At 39.7% G+C, this 20,480-nt stretch overlaps 1 protein-coding gene across 11 annotated transcripts in view; it reads left to right on the top strand.

Annotated features, from left to right (window-relative positions):
- Positions 1-20,480, top strand: part of LOC104152910 (DNA mismatch repair protein Msh3) — a 128,940-nt gene that overhangs the window by 35,234 nt on the left and 73,226 nt on the right. For all 11 annotated transcript variants that reach the window (XM_068929094.1, XM_068929097.1, XM_068929098.1 and 8 more), the window contains one exon: positions 18,293-18,405. In XM_068929094.1, coding sequence (XP_068785195.1) covers positions 18,293-18,405 — 113 coding nt within the window. The remainder of the gene's footprint in view (positions 1-18,292; positions 18,406-20,480) is intronic.

The raw sequence follows: 20,480 nt of genomic DNA, 5'->3' as shown, positions 1-20,480 counted from the left end.
TCAACCACAGAAGGACGCTGAAGCTCAAAATTATGAAAATGGGGCTGGACGGGAGTCTAAGGGCTCTGTACCTCCTTTTTCCAGAAGGTGGCATCACCATGCTGGTTTGTTTCAGGCTATTAGGAAAAGAGATGACAGCAAACAGAATTGCTAATAATTAATTTTCCCCGGATAATGCACTACAGTTATTTTCTTTACAGTTATGTGACTTGGTAGTAATAATTTTCTAACTTTAATAGCTACTAATTTGAAGGTACAATTTTCATTTACGTTTGAAATTTTTTGAACTTGAGATGGAGGTCACTGCTCTGATTAGACAAACCAAAATGGCACTGTTGTTCTGATATAAATTACATTAATAATTTAATTTCCCGTTTGCAGATAATGCAGGTACCATTCTGAGAAGTGAATATTTACTAATGGAAATTTGCTTTACTGATAAGCTAGTATAAAACTTATGTGTATCAGAAGACTCCTAAGCTTGGGCATTAAACAAGCACCATGACATTTCAGGGTTGTTTGCTTCTTGTGAGTACTGCTAACATGTGCTGTGAACTTCTCTGATGTTGGCTCGAGATTATATGATGCATTTGTTTGTCCTGCTGCCCTCCAGCAGTATGGTATATGAGATACAAGGTTGAAACTGTGACAAATCCATCAGCTGGTTTTTGTGATAGAACAGGTGGTTATATCTGACGTGCTTGTGTAAATTAGAGATTTATACAATTGTTCTCAGTATAGAGACTGGACACTGCTGAGATGAGGGACAGGAAGGCAAGCTGATGGTAGAGGCCCTGCGCACACAGGCACGCACTTAAAACTAGAAGTCCTCTCACCTGTGTTAAAGCCTAAATAGAAATCACTTGTGCTGCAGAAATTATCGAGTGTCCCAACAACTCCACCGCCTGGTACTGGGGAGTGCTCAGGTCTTTATTGTAAACCAGCCACTTGTTTAAGGTAACTAGAGTAAAAGGTACGGGGCTCTTCTTAAAAGCCCCCAAACTCCAACACTGCTGTGCATGTTGGCTGTTCCATGGTAACTTACAGTGGGCGCATTTTTCATTGTAAATATGCAGGTAGCTTGCCCATCATCACTGAGAGGTAATCTCAATGGACTTTGGTAAAAGTAAGTGCACATCTGCAGTTGTACTGGGCAGGAGCAGACATGCTGTGAAGCTACATATTGTCTGCCCCAACTTGTTCCTTTGGCCTGGGCATCAGTTGTGTGTTATCTGTTGTTCCAGATACCAATGAAAATGTCGCAGGAATCTGCAGCTGTCGTGCACACATTCAAATGGGGGGGGTGTTCTCAAGCTCTTAAAGCTGGCCTGCAAATTTTGAAAGTTTTTTAATAGCCTGTGTATGTTGGTATGTTTGTTAAAGTCCTAGCATTTTTTAATACCATCTTCTCATCTGTAATTTATTCTTCTTTGAAGATCACTTGGGGCATTTTTTTTTCTGGGAAACAGTGGCATCACGAGCAACTTAGATGTGTTCATTCTTGGCTTTTATTTCTCCTCCTGCCTCCCCCCTCCCGCCCTCACTGTTAGTGCTAGGAGTTAGAAATTCAGCAATTTTAATCAAAACAATGTGGTGATGTAAGAGTGTGGGAAGGAGAAAGAATGAAACTTCTTTGCATCTGTTTGGCATGCAGATAGCAGTGATATTAGAGTGAGAAGATTGATTTCCTTCTATTTTTTTTTTTTCTGTGAGTTAAGAGAGAAGCCATGAAATGTATTTCTCTTTCATAAAAAGTAGAATATGTATTTTGAAAAAAGTGAAGCTGAAATGGGTTTTTATGTATCATCAATCTCCTGAACTGAAAAAGGGAGCAAATTTTATCTTTCAGTTTATCTTTAGTAGTTTAATTTTGTGCTTGACTGGTTTATACCATTTGTCTCTATTTTACCAGATGTTCTGCTTGATGTGTGGTATTGGTAAGATGGTTTCAGTAAATTTCTAGTTGTGAAGAGTGCACCTCAAGCATGGACTTTCCCTCTGGGAATTTAGAATAATAAAAATGATGGTAAGAAATTCATACTGAAGTTTGCTTTTAAGTTTACGTGGATAGTCTCTGTAATAATTAATTAGTTCTTAGTACAATAATTTGAAATCATTGTTACAATATTTCACTCTTCCAGTACGATGCTTGGTAATATGGTATTGTTTTAATTTAAAAAGGTTTTGTGTGTATATATATTTTTTACTTTCCTAGTACATGAGAGGATCTTTCTGCAGAGGTGGGTGGAGGCATTTAAAAACACCTTATATAATACTTGAATCCATTCCTCTTCCTTTTTTTATGTTGTGCCTGTCTGTCTTGCTTCTTTGTTAGCAAGATGCAACTGTTTGTCCCTCTTGCCTTCCCTCCCATTCCTTTGTGCCCATGCTGCCTCCTTCCTTGGGTCTGCTCTTCGTTTGCTGTCTCTAGGCTGCTGCTGTTCCCATCTGCAGCAAGAGTTCAGGTACTCCTTGCAATGGAGTGCCTGGCACAGTCATTGTCTTCTACATACCCCTTTACAAGGTTGTGGCCTACAGAGGTGTTAAGATGGAGAGAGAAGCAGCAGCTCTCCAGATAGCATCCTGCAGAGAACATAAGTCAGATCCTTCCCCTTTCCTTGTCCTTCCTGTACGTTGGTGAAGTGCAGGGTTCTGAGAAGGAAGGATGACTTTCCTCCATACTCTTACTGGGTTTTCCGTACCTCAGACCAGCTCACTTCATGTCTTACTGCTTTGGGCCACACATTTTCCTTTTCACTAAACACCTCTTGGCAGGGCTTGCAGGAGAACGTTGTGAGGAGCAAGGTGGTGGTCACGGCGCACTGCTGCATTTGCTATTTGAAATAATTGCCTGTTGTATCTGAGAAGAGGAGAAGTGGGTAGAGGTAAAGACTGAAAGAAATGATGACTTTCATCTCTGGGGAACGTGTAATCATTCATACAGCTGTCTAAAACCCAGACTTAAAGTATTAATTGATGTTTTAAATTGTTTTACTTCGGTGAAAAGATAGATAGCATATGGATTTGCTTCTCAAAGTGCAGAAGCTAAGACTTCCTGCAAAGCATTCTGTATATGCTGCAAGTACAGTGTACTTGTTATTCCTCAGGGCTTTGACAACAGAATACTTTGTCTCAGAAATTTAATTAAAGGATTTGTGATTGTATGTAATCTAAGCAAAAGGATACATGTGAGCAATATACCAGTTTTGCTAGCGTTATATGGATGAACTGTAGAGGGTTTAGTAAATTCCTTGCTCATGAAAAAGGAAGTCTTTGTTTCATGAAGGAAAGTCTTAGCTCTAAAAAGAAAAATAGAAACCCTAGCCAATATTCTTTGGCTTACAGAGAGCTTGAAAAATCTAAAACAAAGAAAATCTGTTAACTGATGAATGGACTTCACTTTTTTTTTTAATTAGAAAATGAGTGAAGCTGAAAGAACCTCCATTTTCCTAGACAAATGCACAGACAACGCACAATCAATTGGTTAAGTTTAGTGTCTCTATCAAAGCTTACACAGGGCAGAGAAAAAAACTTGCATTTAGACTGGGCAGACAAAAGTTGTGAGGTGATACAGAAAATGCTATAGAGCACTTGTTTTAAATAGGTAGCCTGTGACTAAATTCACCTAGTGGTTGCCTGTTCAGGGCAAATTTGGAGTTTGAAGAGCAGGAACCGAATGGAGAATATGGAATTGAGTTGTCCTTTCTGTACCCGGCACAAGCCAAGGATGCTGCTGCTTTCTGTTAGATTTCTCACAGTGGTCTGGAGAAGGAAGGCTCTGAGAAGGGGAGTTCCTCACTTGCTAGGGGACTGTATATTGCTTACTGGTTTAAAAAAGTGTATAGAGGCATGAAGCCATAGAAGACATTGTGAAAGCTCAGCTAAAAGGACTGAAAAGAGAGTACATAGTAATAAGTGTTTAGTTATCTAATCTAGTTCTGGAATTAAATATGGCCCAGGTTTCGGACACGGCCTGAATCAGATCAGACTCCCATCTGGCATAAGAATTTAAATGCAAATGCCTCCGAGTTGTCTAAGTAAAGAAATGCTTTGTAACTGTCCTAATCAAATGCAATTATGCTTAGCTTGCATTAAATTATTTCTTGGAATTCATATTAGTTAAAGTAAATCTCAGTTAATACTAAGGGCAGATACTAATTTTTTCTTCAATTCTTTTTAAATCTTTTCAAAACTTTGCCTCTTCTGTTTTCAGTTCAATCCTACAGCAACGGTATGCAGTCATATAGCATTGAAAACTATATTTTAAGTTGAACCCTGGCCAGAGTGAGTATCTGCTTAAATCCAGGCCTCCAAAGTATAAACACAAGAAATTAGGTTTCCGTTTTGAATCCTGATGTGCTTTTTTTCTTTTTAAAGCAAACTATGACACCTATTCTACCTTCATCTTTCCTTCAAAGGTATTTTCCATTTGTACAATAATTTTTTTTTTTTAAAGTAGCTTTTTGCTCTTGGCTCATTGATCATATATCCTAGCAGAGCGGTAGCGTGAAAGATGCACGGTGTATAGCAACTGTATGTCACACGCTAAATTAAACCTTGGGGAAAGATAACGGCTTCCCTTTTTTCACTTGTACTAACTTTTCATAGAATGTGAAGTCAAGATAAATAGCCAATTATGGCTAAAATATGTCACTTTTACAGGAAATATGGCAGTGAAAAAAGTGTGTGTATAGAGGGTATAACTATTAAAGCCCTTCGTATTTACTATATTAGAAATGTCATTGCACATAAGCATCTTTATAATTCTGGCTTTCCTGTAAGACGTAATTTATTGAAAAACTAACAAGTCCGTTTCAGTACACTTAATGGATTTTTAAATCTGTATCAGCTTATCAGAGGAAACATTAATTAAAAAAGTAACTGACTAGCCAGCTGTTTCCTATTTTCTGTCCAGCAGCCTCTTTTGAAAACATTATAGAACATGTAAAGCTGTTTTTCTAAGACAGATGAGAAGTGGGCTGTGCCAAATTCTTCTCAAGCAGTGAGATTTAAATGGTAGTTTCTTAGTTCAAGGCATGTTGGGTGACCAGCACATGTTATCTAAGTTATCTAAATGGCTAAGTTATCAACTGGCACTGAAACCCATTTTAAAAACATGCCATACGCAGTTAGCAGGCTCAACGCTTTGTTCTCGGAGGTTAGCGTTCCATGACTAAAGCTGAATGTGTCCTTTCAGAAATATATGATTTCTTTGCTTAAAAGTTAGTATATTAATCTTAAAAGCGGTTGTGAGGGATGCTGTCATAGCAGTGCCTTGTTCTGAGGCAGATTCTGAATTGAGAACATAGACGTGTACTAACGATGACACGTACTTTATCAAATTGGTATACTGAAACACCTGAAATAGCCTAACTGTTTTCTGCATGTGTAGAATATGTTTTGTCCTTTAGGCTTAATGTTCATTCAGAAACTTGGAAATTATTTTCCCCGAATACAAGAAGGGATTTGTGAAGTGACTGGAAACTGCAAAGGTCCCCTTGAGGATCTTAGAGAAGCTCTTTTGCGCTTTTGGACCTGCCTTGTCAATGGTGGCGATGTAGGTAGCCTCTTTTGCTTTGGTACTACGCTTCCCATTGGGCCATTGCTAGGCAAAACGTGACCAAGCTCAGCAGCAGTCTTTCTGCCGAAAGCAGACAGTTACGTTTAATCTTGTGGATTAACACAGAATCTTAAGGTCTGAAGACCTCTTTGAGGGTTCTTGCCTGCCTTGCAATTCTGTTCATATGTGAGGACCAGGTTTTTGTTTGTGGTAGAATTGTTGCAAAATCCCAATTGCCTATAGAGCAAATGATCTAAACCTCAAAGCCACTTTAGTTTTTGATGTGGAGAATGAATGTGGCATTCATTCTCAAGTTAAGGCCTATAACAGTAAGGTTTCCTTCTCCTGTTTTTGCTTTCAAATGACTTCATCAGAGAGTTGCTTCTTGGTCGATCCTCGCTTGTGTTCATTGCTATATCCGTCTCTTCCCCCTCCTGCCCCTTTCTTGAATATCATCCTGTTTTCACTGCGTGGCTGTGGCAGATAGAGCCAAAAAAGTCTTGTACAAGACTGCAAGACAAGTGTGGGTTACACTGGGGAGAGGTAGAACAGAGCAGAAACCAGGGGAAGGAAGAGCCTTCCCTGCTGTCATGGGTTGGCAGCAATGAAGGAAAATAACTCCAGTCACAGCAAGGAAAAAGGAGTGGGGATAGAGCAGAACTGCTTACGACGTGTTTACATTTGAAGGGAATGATTGCAGTCTTGCTGTGTACCTTTCTGACTTTGGAACTGAGGTGTCTTCATTTTAGTCATAGCTGGAGAGCCGAGGTGGAGTCATTTTCGGAAGAAAGTTAGGTTTTCCAGCAACGCTAGACTATGATCATCATGAAAAAGTGCTGTAGAAGCATGAGGCTGGATCTTCCTTTCAAAAGGAGAATAAGGCTTGCAAGTTCTAGGCAATCTAGAAAGGCAAACTTTGTAACAGAATATAATACAGTTTGATTATTGATACTTCTTCAAAATAGAGTGGGTTTGATTTTTGGGGATGAAAATGCTTAATATTTTGCTTATGGTCTCTAATTAATTATGCAGCTACAATTGTTGCCAGCCGCATCAAGTTGTTCCAGGTTAATATTTTTATTCCTTTAGTATAGGGAGGACTCAAACATGTCAAGTGTCCCAGACATTGATCCTCCAAGTGGAGGAAAGAAAAGGAAAAACCTAATGGATTGAATTTTTACATAATCTATCATATCCTTTCACCTGGAGTCAGTTCAAGTGATGCTGTCAGTGGCGTGATACTTTAAACAGAGAGGAAAATGAAACATCAGCAGCAAGTAAGGCACCCTAGAAGTCAAAGTATAAGATAAGAGATTTTGTGCCACAGTCTCAGCAGGAAAATATGGTTAGATAGTCAGCTTAAGTAATGAGTCCTGTCTTTCCTGTGTCAATGAAGTTTCCCCACAGAAAAGGAAAAAGCATATTTTCCTCCTCTCCTAGTTACTAGATAACTGAAGTTCTCTAATTATTAAGAAAATTCCTCTCTGTTTTCCAAAGGGCATCCATTGCTCAGAGCACAGATCCTGAGTTTCAGAGACAAGTGAGAGGGGCTTTATTTGGAGGAGGGGGGGGAAAAAAGTCAGTTGTGTAAGACCATGATGTGTTCACAAAGCAACTCTAGGACGTTAATCGCTGCAGCTTCAGGGCCATTTCTGATCTCATTAATAAATCCTTGTAAACAGTAAATTGAATGCTGTATACTCTTCTCTCTTCTACAGCACCTTTTCACCATCCTTGTGCTAATGCCCTCACTGCCACAAGAGTGATTTGCCTCCATTATACTAAAATTACAATATCCTGGTATGTATGCCTGGTTTCTTTTTGCACAAAATTCATACCACTGTCACTTAGTGTCCTACTTGTATGGAGAAAGCAGGTCTAAGTGACAAAAACAACTGAGGAGTGATTGTAATGTAAATAGGCACAAGAGCACCAGCTCTGTTAGCTAGCACAAATACCAGTAGCTATGAAGCTTTGTGCTTCGTATTATTAGTTTACCTCTGCTAACTGAATTACAGTTAGCGCAGTGTAGTCTAGCCATACTGCTCTTCCAGCTGGATCGTGTAGACCTGTTTAATGCGACTCTGAGTATGGAGTGTTATGCTGTATGTGAATGATGTGCTGTTGGTTTTCTTTTTCTCTGCAGCTTGACTTGAATAGATTTCCTGCCTTTTTTTAGTGATGGGTAGTACCTGGAGGAATCACTACCCAGAGGTTTCAGGTTAGGATATAAACCAAACACTGTTTTACATTTTTCATTTAGTTAATAATAAATAATATTAATATTAATTAAGAATAACTTCATCTGGATGAGTATTTTGCTCCTTTTTGTTTTCTCCCTTCATTTTGTTAACGCTATTAGAATAATGTGGTGCCTTAGACAAGGAATTTGGGAATGATTGCAGATTTTCTGCCTGAGTGCCAGGTATAATGACCTGTCAGCGTAATTTGAAAACAGTAATGCATATACCTTTCCTTTCAAACTTAAATTAAAGTGAGATGTTTTGGGCTTTCTTTTGACTTTCATTTTTTTCTGTTTAATTTTTTTTAAGTTTGTCTGTAATACTAGGTACAACCCTGCAGAACTTTCAAGAGGAATTAACCTTCATTAAGTGCAAGATTTTCTTTGGATGCATGTTTGCTAGGTGACATCTGCCAGTTTGAGAACCAGTTGAATTTCTTCTGACAGAACTTGGCAGAGGCGTGCACAGGAGAAGTTTTAGGAAGTAGTTTGCTCTGAACTGTGATATGCACTTGTAGTAAACTGGAAGAGTAAAATTTCCAGTTTCCACTAGTTTCTCTAGAGTATCAGGGGTTCTCCAGCTTTGAACACAAACTAATGGGTTAGAGTGCAGAATTTGTTACAATGCAGCTAATCTTGACTGCTGCTCAGTTTCCAGGTAGTGGTCAAAATATTAGTTTCTGTAACGTAGACAGGGCAAAGATAGGTTCTTCCAGGAGGCCTTTCAGCTCTTCCATTCCCACATGTCATCTTTGTGGAAAGTACAACCATCTGCTCCCTGGCCTTCTCCCTGCGTTGGGCTGTCCCTGGGCGAGCTCCACGTTTTCTCTCTTTGTTTTTCCCAACAAAACACCTAGACTGTCTTCTCATGATTTCTCTTCTGCTGTATTGTTAGTGCGTATGTAAGTATTCATTGTAAAGGGTTTTGAGCTTAAACAAAGCTGAAAACCAAGCATGCCATGTCTTTACAGACAACAGGAAGATGTGTAAGAGAGCCTGAACAGAGCTAGATCCCTTCTTGGAAGCCATTAGCCTAAATGAGTTGTTTACACATGGAGGAATATCCATATACGGCCTTGCTGCTTGCAGAAATGACATATTTTCTCCATGTGGTCAATTTTGGATGTTCAGTGCTCCCAGTACACTTCCACAGCAGTTCTCATACAGATTTTAAAAAACAGCATTTATGTTTTTGACAGCCTTTGACAGAGGTAGGGTTGTGATAGAAGTGTGGGAAGTTAGTTCAAATACTCAATATTCAGCTTTAATGTGGAGATTTTCTTTAATCCCATGAAGAAGTCACTAACTTGAATCTGTGATTCTTTCCAGAAATATGTTATATTGTAACCATCTGCTTTTAATGTTTACTACTTTTAACAGCCTCACCTAGGAAACAGTTTCCTTTCTTGGAGAAAGTACTAAATGTTTTGCATATGTGCATATAGGTTCCAGATAATTTTGAATGTTTTCATGGCCAGTGAAGTTTCAAATATATTAAGTAATAAGTGCCTAAGATTTTTGCTCATGCATAGCTCTGAAAGAGGGATTATTAAAATGGGATGGGAAGCTTTTAAGCGCTGTACTCAATTTTGTTCAAATTGAATTTGGTCTGTTACTTTTGGTGCTAGTGAAGATATATGTTTGAATGAGATGCACAGCACACTGTCTTTCTCTGTCTACTTGATCCTAGAATGAGGTTGTAATAGTGAGTTTTAATGACAGTAGGCAGTGATTTGACAGAAGCACAACGGTTATGATTTCCCTTCAAGATCTGGTAGGTGGGAGGCTGTTCCAAAAAGATTAGAAGACAACTTGCTTTAGAAGAACTGAAACAAAGGAAAGTGCTTTGTGCTCAGAAGGTTCCCCTGTTCAAAATGGGCAAAGCTTCATGTTCCTGTCAATGAAAACAAGTATGGTCTGATAGCATGTGACCTTCTGGACCACAAAGTGTATGTTCACTTTTGAAAAGTATGTAATACCGTGAAAGAGGTGTGGGGTTGTCAAGGAATATGCTACCCTTCAAAACAAGATGATAGTCCAAAATTCACCATACGCGTTGATGTTAGAGCTCAAAGCTCATTTTATTTTGAGGTCAGTCTGTTATCTTTTCCTGCACTCTGCCCATGCAGAATTCTTTGGTGTCTTTTGGCTCTAGTTGCTTTTTGTGTTATTTAATTTATTGCTGACTTTTATGAAGCACTTGACTTTTTTTTTTTTTTTTTAAATCCTTTAAGGAAAGGTTGCAGTATTTACAATTACAGAATATGTAATGCAGAGCTCAGTTTCTGTCTTCCACCCTGTGTCTGGCAATGTAGACTTTCTCCTGCAAGTCCCTTTTGGTAAAAAAGCATGGCAGTGTGTGTGTGTGTCTCTTTGTGGGTTTGTTTCGTGTTTTTTTTTTTTTTTTTTGAGAGAGAGAGTGAGTTCTGAAGGCCAGTTATCACTGTGTTACCAAATAATATAAAATAGTATAAAGCAGTCACTGCAGATTTTATGATTGAATAGGAAATTATCTTAAGCATTTCTTTATGTGAGCAGATTCAACAGTGTATTGCAGTAGAACATCATCTTTGTGAAAGTAAATCTGTTGGGATGGATTGTAGCTATCTTCTGGGGGAAATACATGAAAAGTCGATTAAAATGATTATATAAATTCCTGGATTACACTTCTAGCTTCTTTAAATTGTTGTGTAGATAGGATTCTTTATTTTGACCCTGACGTTGCTTCTCTACGTTCAATCTGTTTTCCCTGAACATTGATTTTATTCTACTTTCCAGGAACAACAGTTTTCTACATATTTCTAGTACATGCCATGCACTAGGAAATTTTGACGTTAAGCCCCTGGTAGTGGTTTCAGTAAGAATCAGTAGCTGGGTTGTGTTTCCTGCTGCAGTATTTTAATGTATGATGATATCGGTAGAAACATGTGCTGTTGTCCTGCGCTGTTCTTTGGGAGTTTCAAGGTCTAGCTCTTGGCAGCTGTGTCTGTTCCATCCCACAGTCTTCTCTCTTGTGCTGCATTTTAAAATTCACTTTGATCTGATCTCAGACTTGCTCTTAGCTCGTGCTCGTCTGTTTTGTCAGTTCCTGTTATCTTGGTGACAGACACTTGTACAGTTTAATGAAATGATCTAAAGTTAGCAACGGTCCAGTTTGAAGTGGAAGGTTAGGTAAGATGACCTCCAGAGGTCTCTTCCACTCCCTTTGAGGATTAAGTGCAGTTTTGGAGGTTGGTTCTCCTCTGCACATTGTGATCATTGACATTCAAAATCAAGGCAGTGAAAATAATAAAACATGATGGGAGGGAGGGGAAGGGAGGAGAAGGACAGAAGAGACAGACAGCAAATGAAAATCTCTAAGGGATTAGGGTTCTTGCTGACCAATTACAAATAGTGAAGTGATACTTCTAGGCCTAGGAACGATTGGAAAAGGACTGTGGTACAGGCCTGAGACAGCAGCCGGCACTCTCAGAGCTTTCTGGTGGAAAGCTTTTGCCACAATGTCCCTTAGAAATAGTGAGCAGAGCTGGTAACTGTGGTCCTGCCCCCCGCACCATCTCTTCTCTTCACTGTTACTGAGCTGTTTTGCCATGCTAAGCCAGAATAAAGCTATTCTGTTCTTCTGCTGTGAACTTTTTCCAGTGTAGCATGTTGAAACCACTCGGTTCAGCATTAGAAAAGCTCCACAGCCGTGGGAAGGAATGGGAATATACAGCCCGGGGCCCATATGGGTGCATCCATATCAAAGGTAGTGCCACGATAGTAGCTACGTTGGTGTAGATGTCTGTGGAACTGCAGCTGCAAAGTAATTGAGAGCAGACACAATAATCAGTAAGAGCCAGTGTTGAGATAAATGGTTTATATGATATTGTAATAGTATAATAGTATAAAGTCTAATCCTGTAATGGAATGAAATGTGCTTGTCCAGCTGTAAGTTGTGTATGAAATATAAGACCCCCTGTAGGAAGAAAAAAGTAGGAAGTGACCCTGTCCAGAGGGAAGGAACACAGATGATTAATGTTTTACTTAGTACTTGGCAAGAAGAGGCACAGTAGAGAGAGGGGGAATGAGTCATCCCTTAGCAAAGGGGGTGAGAGGAGTCCAGAATTTGGAAAAGACCCCCGAAAGCGCAGTATGGTGCTTAGGTGTTTCACAGGCTAGGTACGCAGAAGGAAGACGTGGAGAAGTCTTCTGCATCTGATTTTAGGACATGTAGCGTAAATGTAGAATTTCTTCCATTTCTGTCACTTGTGCGTTATTTGTCTTTAACTGTGTTGTCCATTTGGGGTTTTAGAAGTCCTGGGATGTGCTTTTACCTTCTCTGGTCTCCCCAGCTTGAGTTAAGGTTGGTTTCAAGCTAACTTGCAGCATCTAAGCGTTCAGTTCCTTCAAGGTCCTTAATGCTGGGTCACTGGGCTGCTCTGGCAGGATGCAGTGGCTTACCACATTCTTCTGGGTAAGGAGCAAGGAGGTGATAAGCTGCGTGGATTATTTTAGGACTCGGAAATACTGGGGTCTTTATGGAGACATTTCTAGTGACTGTTAGCTGGTAATCTCTTTGGCATGCTGCCATATGCTTGAACTCGGCATCTTTCAAGGATTGTAGAATGGCATGCATCATCTGGAATTTGCTGAACTATCCTCTGACAGAAAGGCACCAAAATGAAATCATCTTTCTAAAGAAGAAAAATGTGCTAATTTGGTTAGAAAAATACATCCTTAAATTTATATAATTAATATCAGACGATCTAAGGTAGAAATGGTCACAAAGCCAGTCACAAAGCCCAGTTAAACAGGGCCACAAAACATGCCCTGCTGTGGGGGGATCAATGGTGCGCAGAAGAGAGCGACAAGACATACAGTGGTCATCCCAGGCTGTCACAAGCAATTGATTGGATGTATGTCTTGGTTCTGTCCTTGCACACACCTTGCTTCAGAAGGAGGTAGGGTGTCACTGGAGGAGTATTTCATTATTGTTAATGTAGTATAGGAGATATTGGTGGGGGGGGGGGCGGCTCTCGCAGAAGGCGCCCAGTGTCATACTGTGCCTATGCACGCTTCTGTCCTTGCTTCTCTGATAGCCTCTTTGCTCTGCTTCCTCGGCAGCTCTGAGTTCTTAAAGCTCAAATAATGTTTTCTTCTATCCTTTGGGTCCAGGCTCTTGGTCTGTGGATATGTCTGGGTTCTGCTTATCCGTAGTTCTGCTAAGGTGATTTGAAAGGAATCAAGACAAATGCATTGAGGAGTGTAGATGGTTCATGGATAGTAGAAGACAAGCAAGGAGTTTTCCCCAAGTTTCTCTGTAGGTATCTTCATATGTATGAAAGTGTGTCAGAATTGCTTTCAGGCTTTCCAGCAGCTCCCAGCATAGTTAGAGTCTGGGGAAGGGAGGTTTTGTGAGGTTGTGTTGGATGTAGTATGTGGATTGCATACGTGTGGTAATTGCTGTTTGGTTATACAGACAGCAGTGATTTATATTATTTTGAGATTGACAGCTGCTTAGAGAAGGTGACTTTGCTGCCAATCTCTTTGCAACAATATTGTTTCTGTCTGTGGTATCCTTGAAGATTGTTGAGAGCAAATGTGGGAAAGTGCTTTACTGTGTCTGGAGGAAAAAGCCATGCTTCTAAAAACGTATATTGTCCGTGCCAAAAGAACAGCTGCCTGGAAATGTCATTGAGGCTTTGCCAGAGCAGCTAGAGGAATTCTAGACCAAGATTAACCAAAAAAAAGAAAGAAGGATGATTGTTTTCCAGTTCTCACAAATGAGTTCAAAGCTTGGGTCCCTGCGCTAGGAGCAAATTATGTAATAAAAGAATCGCAATGATGAAAAACAAAGGAAAAAGCTATTACATTTCTGCTAAGCCATGCTACATCTTAATAAGAAAAGGTCACACCAATGTACTTTGTTATCTGAAAGGATTAACACATCCCGGTTACCTTGCTTTAATGTGCGGCATAGGCGTTTTTCCCCCACAGGGGCACGCTGATGATCCTAGCAGGGTGGTTTGTGACAGGTGCAGAGAATATAGCAGTTTGAAGTATGGGAAAACTTAAATAGCAATTGTTTGTGCTTTATAAATCTGTGCCTGCCATCAGGAATAAAAATTCCTTACTAAATTTTAGGAGCAGAGATCTCCCTTACCAGAGTCTGTATCACTTATGAACTTGTGTTGTGACATACGGATGTGCGATCAAGTAGTGGCACCTGCTTCCGTGCATTTGAATGGTCCTAAGATGGAATGAGTAGGACAGGGCAGAGTAGTTACTGAAAAGTAAAAGACTGGAGCAATCAGCTTTTCTTAGGAGGGCCTCCTAAGCTTTACAGAAAAGTCTATTTTGATGCATTTATGTTATTGAGGAAGTCTTCAACAAGCACGCATAAAGTGCTAATATTACTTGTGATTTGTAGAGCAGCGATGAAGTGATTCCAGATTCATTCAGCACACGGTAGTGAGCTCTTGTCTTTATATGTGGTGTCTTCCTTACAGTAAATGTTTTTATTATTATTATTTTTTAAATGGCTCAGTTTCTTTAAGTGAGCTTTGTTTGTGCTGTTGATCATAATTTTTCTTACAGCTTCTAGCACTTAATTTTCTTTTAATAGTTTTTTTTTCCAAAATGTAGTGATTTATTTTAAATATTCTCCCTACAACATTTGACAACTCAAAACAACTACCTAAAGATTCATTGCTTGTCAGGTAAATGGAGGGACAAAAAAAACAGTGATCTTAATGCTTTTGCATTTTCCCAGTATGGTGATAGATAAATTAATACCTGTAGTAACAGAATCATAGGGCAGTATAGGTTGGAAAGCATCTAATGTATGATGTTATATACATGTAAGTGTTTGTGTAAATATGTATGTGTGTGTGTATATGTTAGGATCCCATCTATTATGCATCTGTTTGTGGACAGGTTGATTTCATGTTCTTAATGTGGATGAACTTTCCTTCAAGCAACTTCTTTAACCCATCTTGTGAGCAAAGACAGATCTGCATCAAATCCTAGTGCAGTTTAAGGAATAGGGGAATTTTGATAAGGGACCCTATAGGTTTTTTCTTACCATCAGTTAACAGTTTGAAACCTTGAATGTGTGTTGTGTTTGCTTAATGTCCAGTTAAGGGTAGTAGCAAAAGAGCTTATGCAAGGAGACTAAAAAAAATTATTGAAAAGTTCAGTTTTATCTTACCCGTTAGCGTCATGGGTTACAAGGAGTACTTCTTTTCAGAAGCACTTGAAAGATTATCCAAAATATATTGGAAGGGTTGCACAGCATTTCACTGTAGCTGTTCTGGCAAGAGTTATGTTTACAAAAGTTGATTGTGAATTTATTTCTGATTTAATAGGCATTGGTAGCTGGAGAGAGACAGCATCGACATAACTGTTTTGGCTGTAATCAGAAAAATGGCCTATTAGTGGTCGTGTGGCTGAATAAAGGGCAGACATGAAAACCTTCTGCAGCAAATTTTGCTTTCGTACATTTAGATCAAAAATTCAGATTTTTCCATAGGTTATATAGATACCTATAGCCTTCCACTTTTTCCATCTTTATCCAGAACATCTGATGCATACTTTTGCATCTGACAAAGTATCAGATAGTTTTTTGAAAATGACCAGATCTAAAATATAGAAATTATGGTACAGTGCTGTACAAAACACTCAATTATTGTCTCATTTAAATGCTACATTCTACCTTGAAGTATCTCTCATCAACATCATTTATGAACAAAAGTACTACTATAAGGAATCACTCAAGCTATGCTAATTGGTGCTATCATTTACCAGAATTTATGCTAGAGCTAGATAAATTTGATTAAAGGTTTGTGAAAGAAAGCCACAAGTTCATTAAAGGAAAAGGCAAGCATTAACTGTTACTTTAAAAGAAGGCAGGTAGGGCATGGATCATCCAGTGAGCTACCCCTGGAAACTCCCATTTTGACTTCAGTTTTGAGATTAACTCTGCAGAGCTTGCTAAGCCTTGCTGTTCTGAAGGCGATGTAATGAAAACACTGCCTCTTGTACAAGTAGAAACTGAAGATAAAATGTTGCTTTAAAAAGACAGCTTTAAGTCCCTATTTACCCACTGTCAAAACTGAAGAGCCGCTGTCTTGCGGGACTGACTGAAAGGTTGTACTCTGCCGAGCTCCAGATAGCATTCAACGCAGTTCAAAAATTTGAATGCCAAAGTGATGTTCTTGCAAAATGCTGTAGTAACTATACAGGCTAATTGAGCGCTGCTAGTAAAACGGATGGCCGTGTTTGAGCAGATGATCAGCGAAGGCTGGAGCACGTGAAAGAAGCAAGAAGGAAAATAGCTGACAGCTGTCACAGGTTGAGAAGCACAGACTAATTGTCTTTCACAGAAATCCATTTACCTTAAAAACGTTTGTATGTTCTGAGTAAGGCTGGGCAGAGGCGAATCCCAGTGGGTCTGCAGGCTGAAAATGTAATTGAATCAGTCAGTTAAAACTAAGGCACTCAAGATAAACAAGGGATCATCTAGAATGTGCTGAGAACAATCAGAGCGGTGAGACTGAGGTAGTTTGACATATATTATAAGAAAATCTCTCTCCTTTTTAGAAGAGTTGGCCCTCAAAGACACATTGATCCTTTCAGTTGGAATATGTGCAGTGTAATGCAGAAAACCTGCTTGGCTTCTCCCTCCCCACCGCCCCCGGTAGTGAAGTTACCAAGCCTTGTGAAAAGGGTATTGATTTGTTTCCTTCATGTAACACCCGAACATCCCTGCAGTTGGCACAATTCCAACGTTCTAGGAGTATTCTCTTAGTTTATGTCTCAAGCTACTGTGAGATTGGCACTTGGACGCTCTGAAGCCAAATAAGTTTTACATATATCTTTTACTGGCAGTTTTCTACTGGCATCTTCTTTGGTACTCGTTCCATAAGTATATATTTATGCTGAAAGATTGCCATAATTTTTTTTTAAACCATCATGAGTATATAATGCTGCATGAACAACTGTACAAATAGAATTAATGTTGTGGCATCCAGTTTTAATTTCAGTGACCCGTTTCGAAAAGCAGCCAGCGTGGAATGGTTGTATCTTATGAACGCCCTCCCATTCCTCTCTGAGTGAGACTTTGGCGTTTCAGATGTACTAGTTGCCACCTGAACTCAGATACTAAATGGCTTTTCACTACCTAAATGACTAGGGAAATAAACGTGGTGTGGTTCTCTGCTGCTATGTTAAGCCACTGCGCCTAATATTCAGAGAACATTGTGTTACTGTATTAACATTAAGAAAAGCTCTAGTCGATTCCTCAACATGTAAGGAAAACTGTTAATCTCATGCACAGGCAAGTGAGATGCCATCACCTTGCCTAAGCAGGCTGTGGTAGCAAGGACCACATGAAATAGGCTGGATGAAATTCTACTGGACTGCAAAACCGCGTGGACTCCTGTTCCAGCGTATTCTTGATTACTTGCTGTCAGACTGGAAGGATGCATTAAATGGAGTTCATTTGGCTTAATAATGGAACAGAGTGTGTTTGCTATGTTTGCTGATGCTGTTAGGCTGAGAGGAACTGCAAGTGTGTTGGAAAGACAGGATTATTCAAAACATCCTTGGCAAAGTGGTATGACAAAAACACAATGAATTTCTGTAGGGATAACTGCAAGATGCTTAATGTATGCAGCAACAATCAACTTTGCAAATATAAAATAGGAAGCAGTATACAAAGGAGCACGTTCACAGAAAAGTGGGTTTAAAAGATTTCAAGCCAGATAGAAGTCCTCAATGTCGTATTGTCTGAAAAAACTGTGTTCACTCTACTTACTGCTGAGGGTTGTGCTAACTCAAGAGTTCTGTTTCCGGGTTTGGAAAGTTCAGAGATCCTGATAAATGGAGTGTAATGAGGGGACAACAGTGGGAATGCAGAGAGGCCTAGAATCTCTCTGCAAATGTTAAAAGAAACTGAGCCCTCTAGCACAGGGAGTGGAAGACACTTCAAATACTTAAGAAATAAAGGAAAAGGAGACAACTACTTTCCTTCTGCTGTAGATAGGAAAAGACGAAATAGGTTATAGTTGCAACAAGTTGTACAGCAGGAGAAAAACCCTTTAAAGATAAAGGATAATTAAATGTGGTAGTAGATTACCTAGGCAGATTGCTTAACCACCATCATAGTAATTTAAGAACAGATAAAGCAAATATTTATCAGGATTGATATAAATATGTAAATATACTTGCATCTATCTTGCAGGTGTTCTACACAACCTCTTGAGGTGCTTTTCAAGCTTGTTTGCTCTTGCTGTTTGGTTTTCTGTTTGGTTTTTTGTTGCTGCAGTGGAAAGAAGAAGGGTTTAAAAAAAAATTCTCAGCCTAACCCCGTAGCTAATCTCTTCATTCTTTACGCGTTCTCTTCTTAACAATGTAAAGAGAAAAGAAAGTCCACCTTTAGCATTATCTAAGTATCCTTCAGGAAAGGAGCATAAGTATTAAAGGCCAATCAATTTTTTTCTTTGCAGGTTACGAGATGACAGAGTTAGAATTGAAAGGATGGAAAACCTCCATTTTGAATACAGCCATGCTTTTCAGCTGATTACTGATTTTTATGCAAGGGAAGTGCCTGAGATTACAGGTATGTCATTCAGAATATCTTTGAAATATGCATCCAGTTAGCTTTTACATAGATAAGAAACAGGTCATTTTGTACATATTTCTTTACAGTTAATTAAATTGTTTGATCTTGCGTAAATATTGGGTTGTGGCTCATGCTCAACGTGGTGTCCGCTTGGACCCCAAGGTCCTTTTTTGCAAGGAACTGGACGACCCCTAGCCAGAATTGGTGCCTGGGGTTATCCCTTCCCAGGTGCAGGACTTTGCATTTTCCTTATGTTGAACTTCATGAGATTCCTTCCAACCCGTTGAGGTTCCTCTGAACGGGAGCACAGCCATCAGGTGTATCAACCACTCCTCCCAACTTTGTACCATCTGCAAACTCGCTGAGAGTGCGCTCTATCCCATCATCCAGGTCGTAAATGAAAAGGTTAAGCAGGAATGGCCACAGTTTCCACCCCTGTGGGACAGCAGTAGTGACTGGCCTCCAGCTGGACTTTGTACCACTGATCACACCCCTGTGACCCCAGCAGTTCAGCAGATTTTCAGTCCACCTCACTGTCCACTTATCTAGCCTGCACTTCCTGAGCTTGCCTATGAGGATATTATGGAAGACAGTGTCAGAAGCCTTGCTAAAGTCAAGATAAACAGCATCCACTGCTCTCTGCTCGTCCATCGTGCTAATCATTTCTCTGTAGAAGGCTTTCAGGTTGGTCAGGCTTGGTTTCCCCTTTGTAAATCCATGCTGATTGTTCTTAGTTACCTTTTTGTCCTTTGCGAGCCTAGAAATGATTTCCAGGGTTATTACTCTGTCACCATCCTAGGGATTGAGGTAAGGCTAACTGATCTGTAGTTCCTCAAATTCTTCTCCTTGCTCTCCTTGAAAACAGAGGTGACATTTTTTTTCTTCCAGTACTCAGGAACCTCCCTCTGTTGCCGTGACCTTTCAAAGACCATTGAGAGCGGCCTGGCAATGACATCAGCCAGCTCCCTCAGCACGCGCTGGTGCATCCCATCAGGTCCTATGAACTTGTGGGTGTCTAAATTGTTTACCTGTTCCCGAACTTGATCCTCCTCTTTTGAGGAGGAGCATTCCTTGCTCCAGACTTTCCCACTGGTCTTAGGAGCCTGGGATTGCTGAAGGCAAATCTTAATGGTAAAGATTGCATTGAAGAAGACATGGAAAAGGCAGAGGTGCTCAATGTCTTTTGTCACCAGCTCACCCCGTTCATCAGCAGGCGTGCATTTTCCCTTGTGTGTCTTTCACTGCTCATACACCTGTAGAAGCCCTTCTTGTTGCTCTTTACGTCTCTTGCCAGGTTCAACTCCAGGTGAATTTTAGTTTTCCTAACCCTCTCCCTGCGCACTTGGACAGTGTCTCTGAATTCTTCCTGAGTCACCTGTCCTTGCTTCCAGCTCTTGAATACTTTTTTGTGTTTGACTTTAGTCAGGAGCTCCTTGTTCATCCATGCAGGCCTCCTGCCACCTTTGCCTAATTTTCTGCATGTTGGGATGGACCATTTTTGAGTTTGGAGGAGCTGATCCTTGAAAATCAATATTGCTTAAAAAGAAATGAATACAAGGCTAGCATCCCTTTATTTTCCAACGTCTTGAAGGTGTGTATTTAGACAAATTCAAATTCACACTTTGTATAGCAAATGAGGGAAATTATGCAACATCTGAAATGTTTCTTCAAGTTCCTATATGTGTTAACACTCTAAGAATAGAACAACTTTAAAAAGTGTTTCTATATTTGGCCCAGTTTGTTTTGTTTGGGGGACTAGTTTTTATTTTTTGCAATAAGGTTTGACAAAACTTTTTAAAAAAAATCCACCCTTTTATGTTGAGTTACCATGGAGTGAATTTTCCTGTTGTTGCAGCTGATACAGGGACTGCATTAGGGTAGTGAAGAGAAATACTGTCAAATCTAAACAGCTGTCTTATAAAGATGGGATGATATTCTGCAGTCTGACTGAAGCAGCTAAATCATCAGTACATGTGCCGGGGCCTGTTTTTTGTTCTTAATTGGCCTAGATATTGCCAGCAATAATGGAGATTTTTGGAATCCAGTTAGTTTGTATGTTTAGAAATTACTTA

Source organism: Struthio camelus, chromosome Z, assembly GCF_040807025.1.
Source record: "Struthio camelus isolate bStrCam1 chromosome Z, bStrCam1.hap1, whole genome shotgun sequence".
Lineage (NCBI taxonomy): Eukaryota > Metazoa > Chordata > Aves > Struthioniformes > Struthionidae > Struthio > Struthio camelus.
Note: the sequence above shows the minus strand (reverse complement) of the source record. Positions and strands in the feature narration are given on the sequence as shown.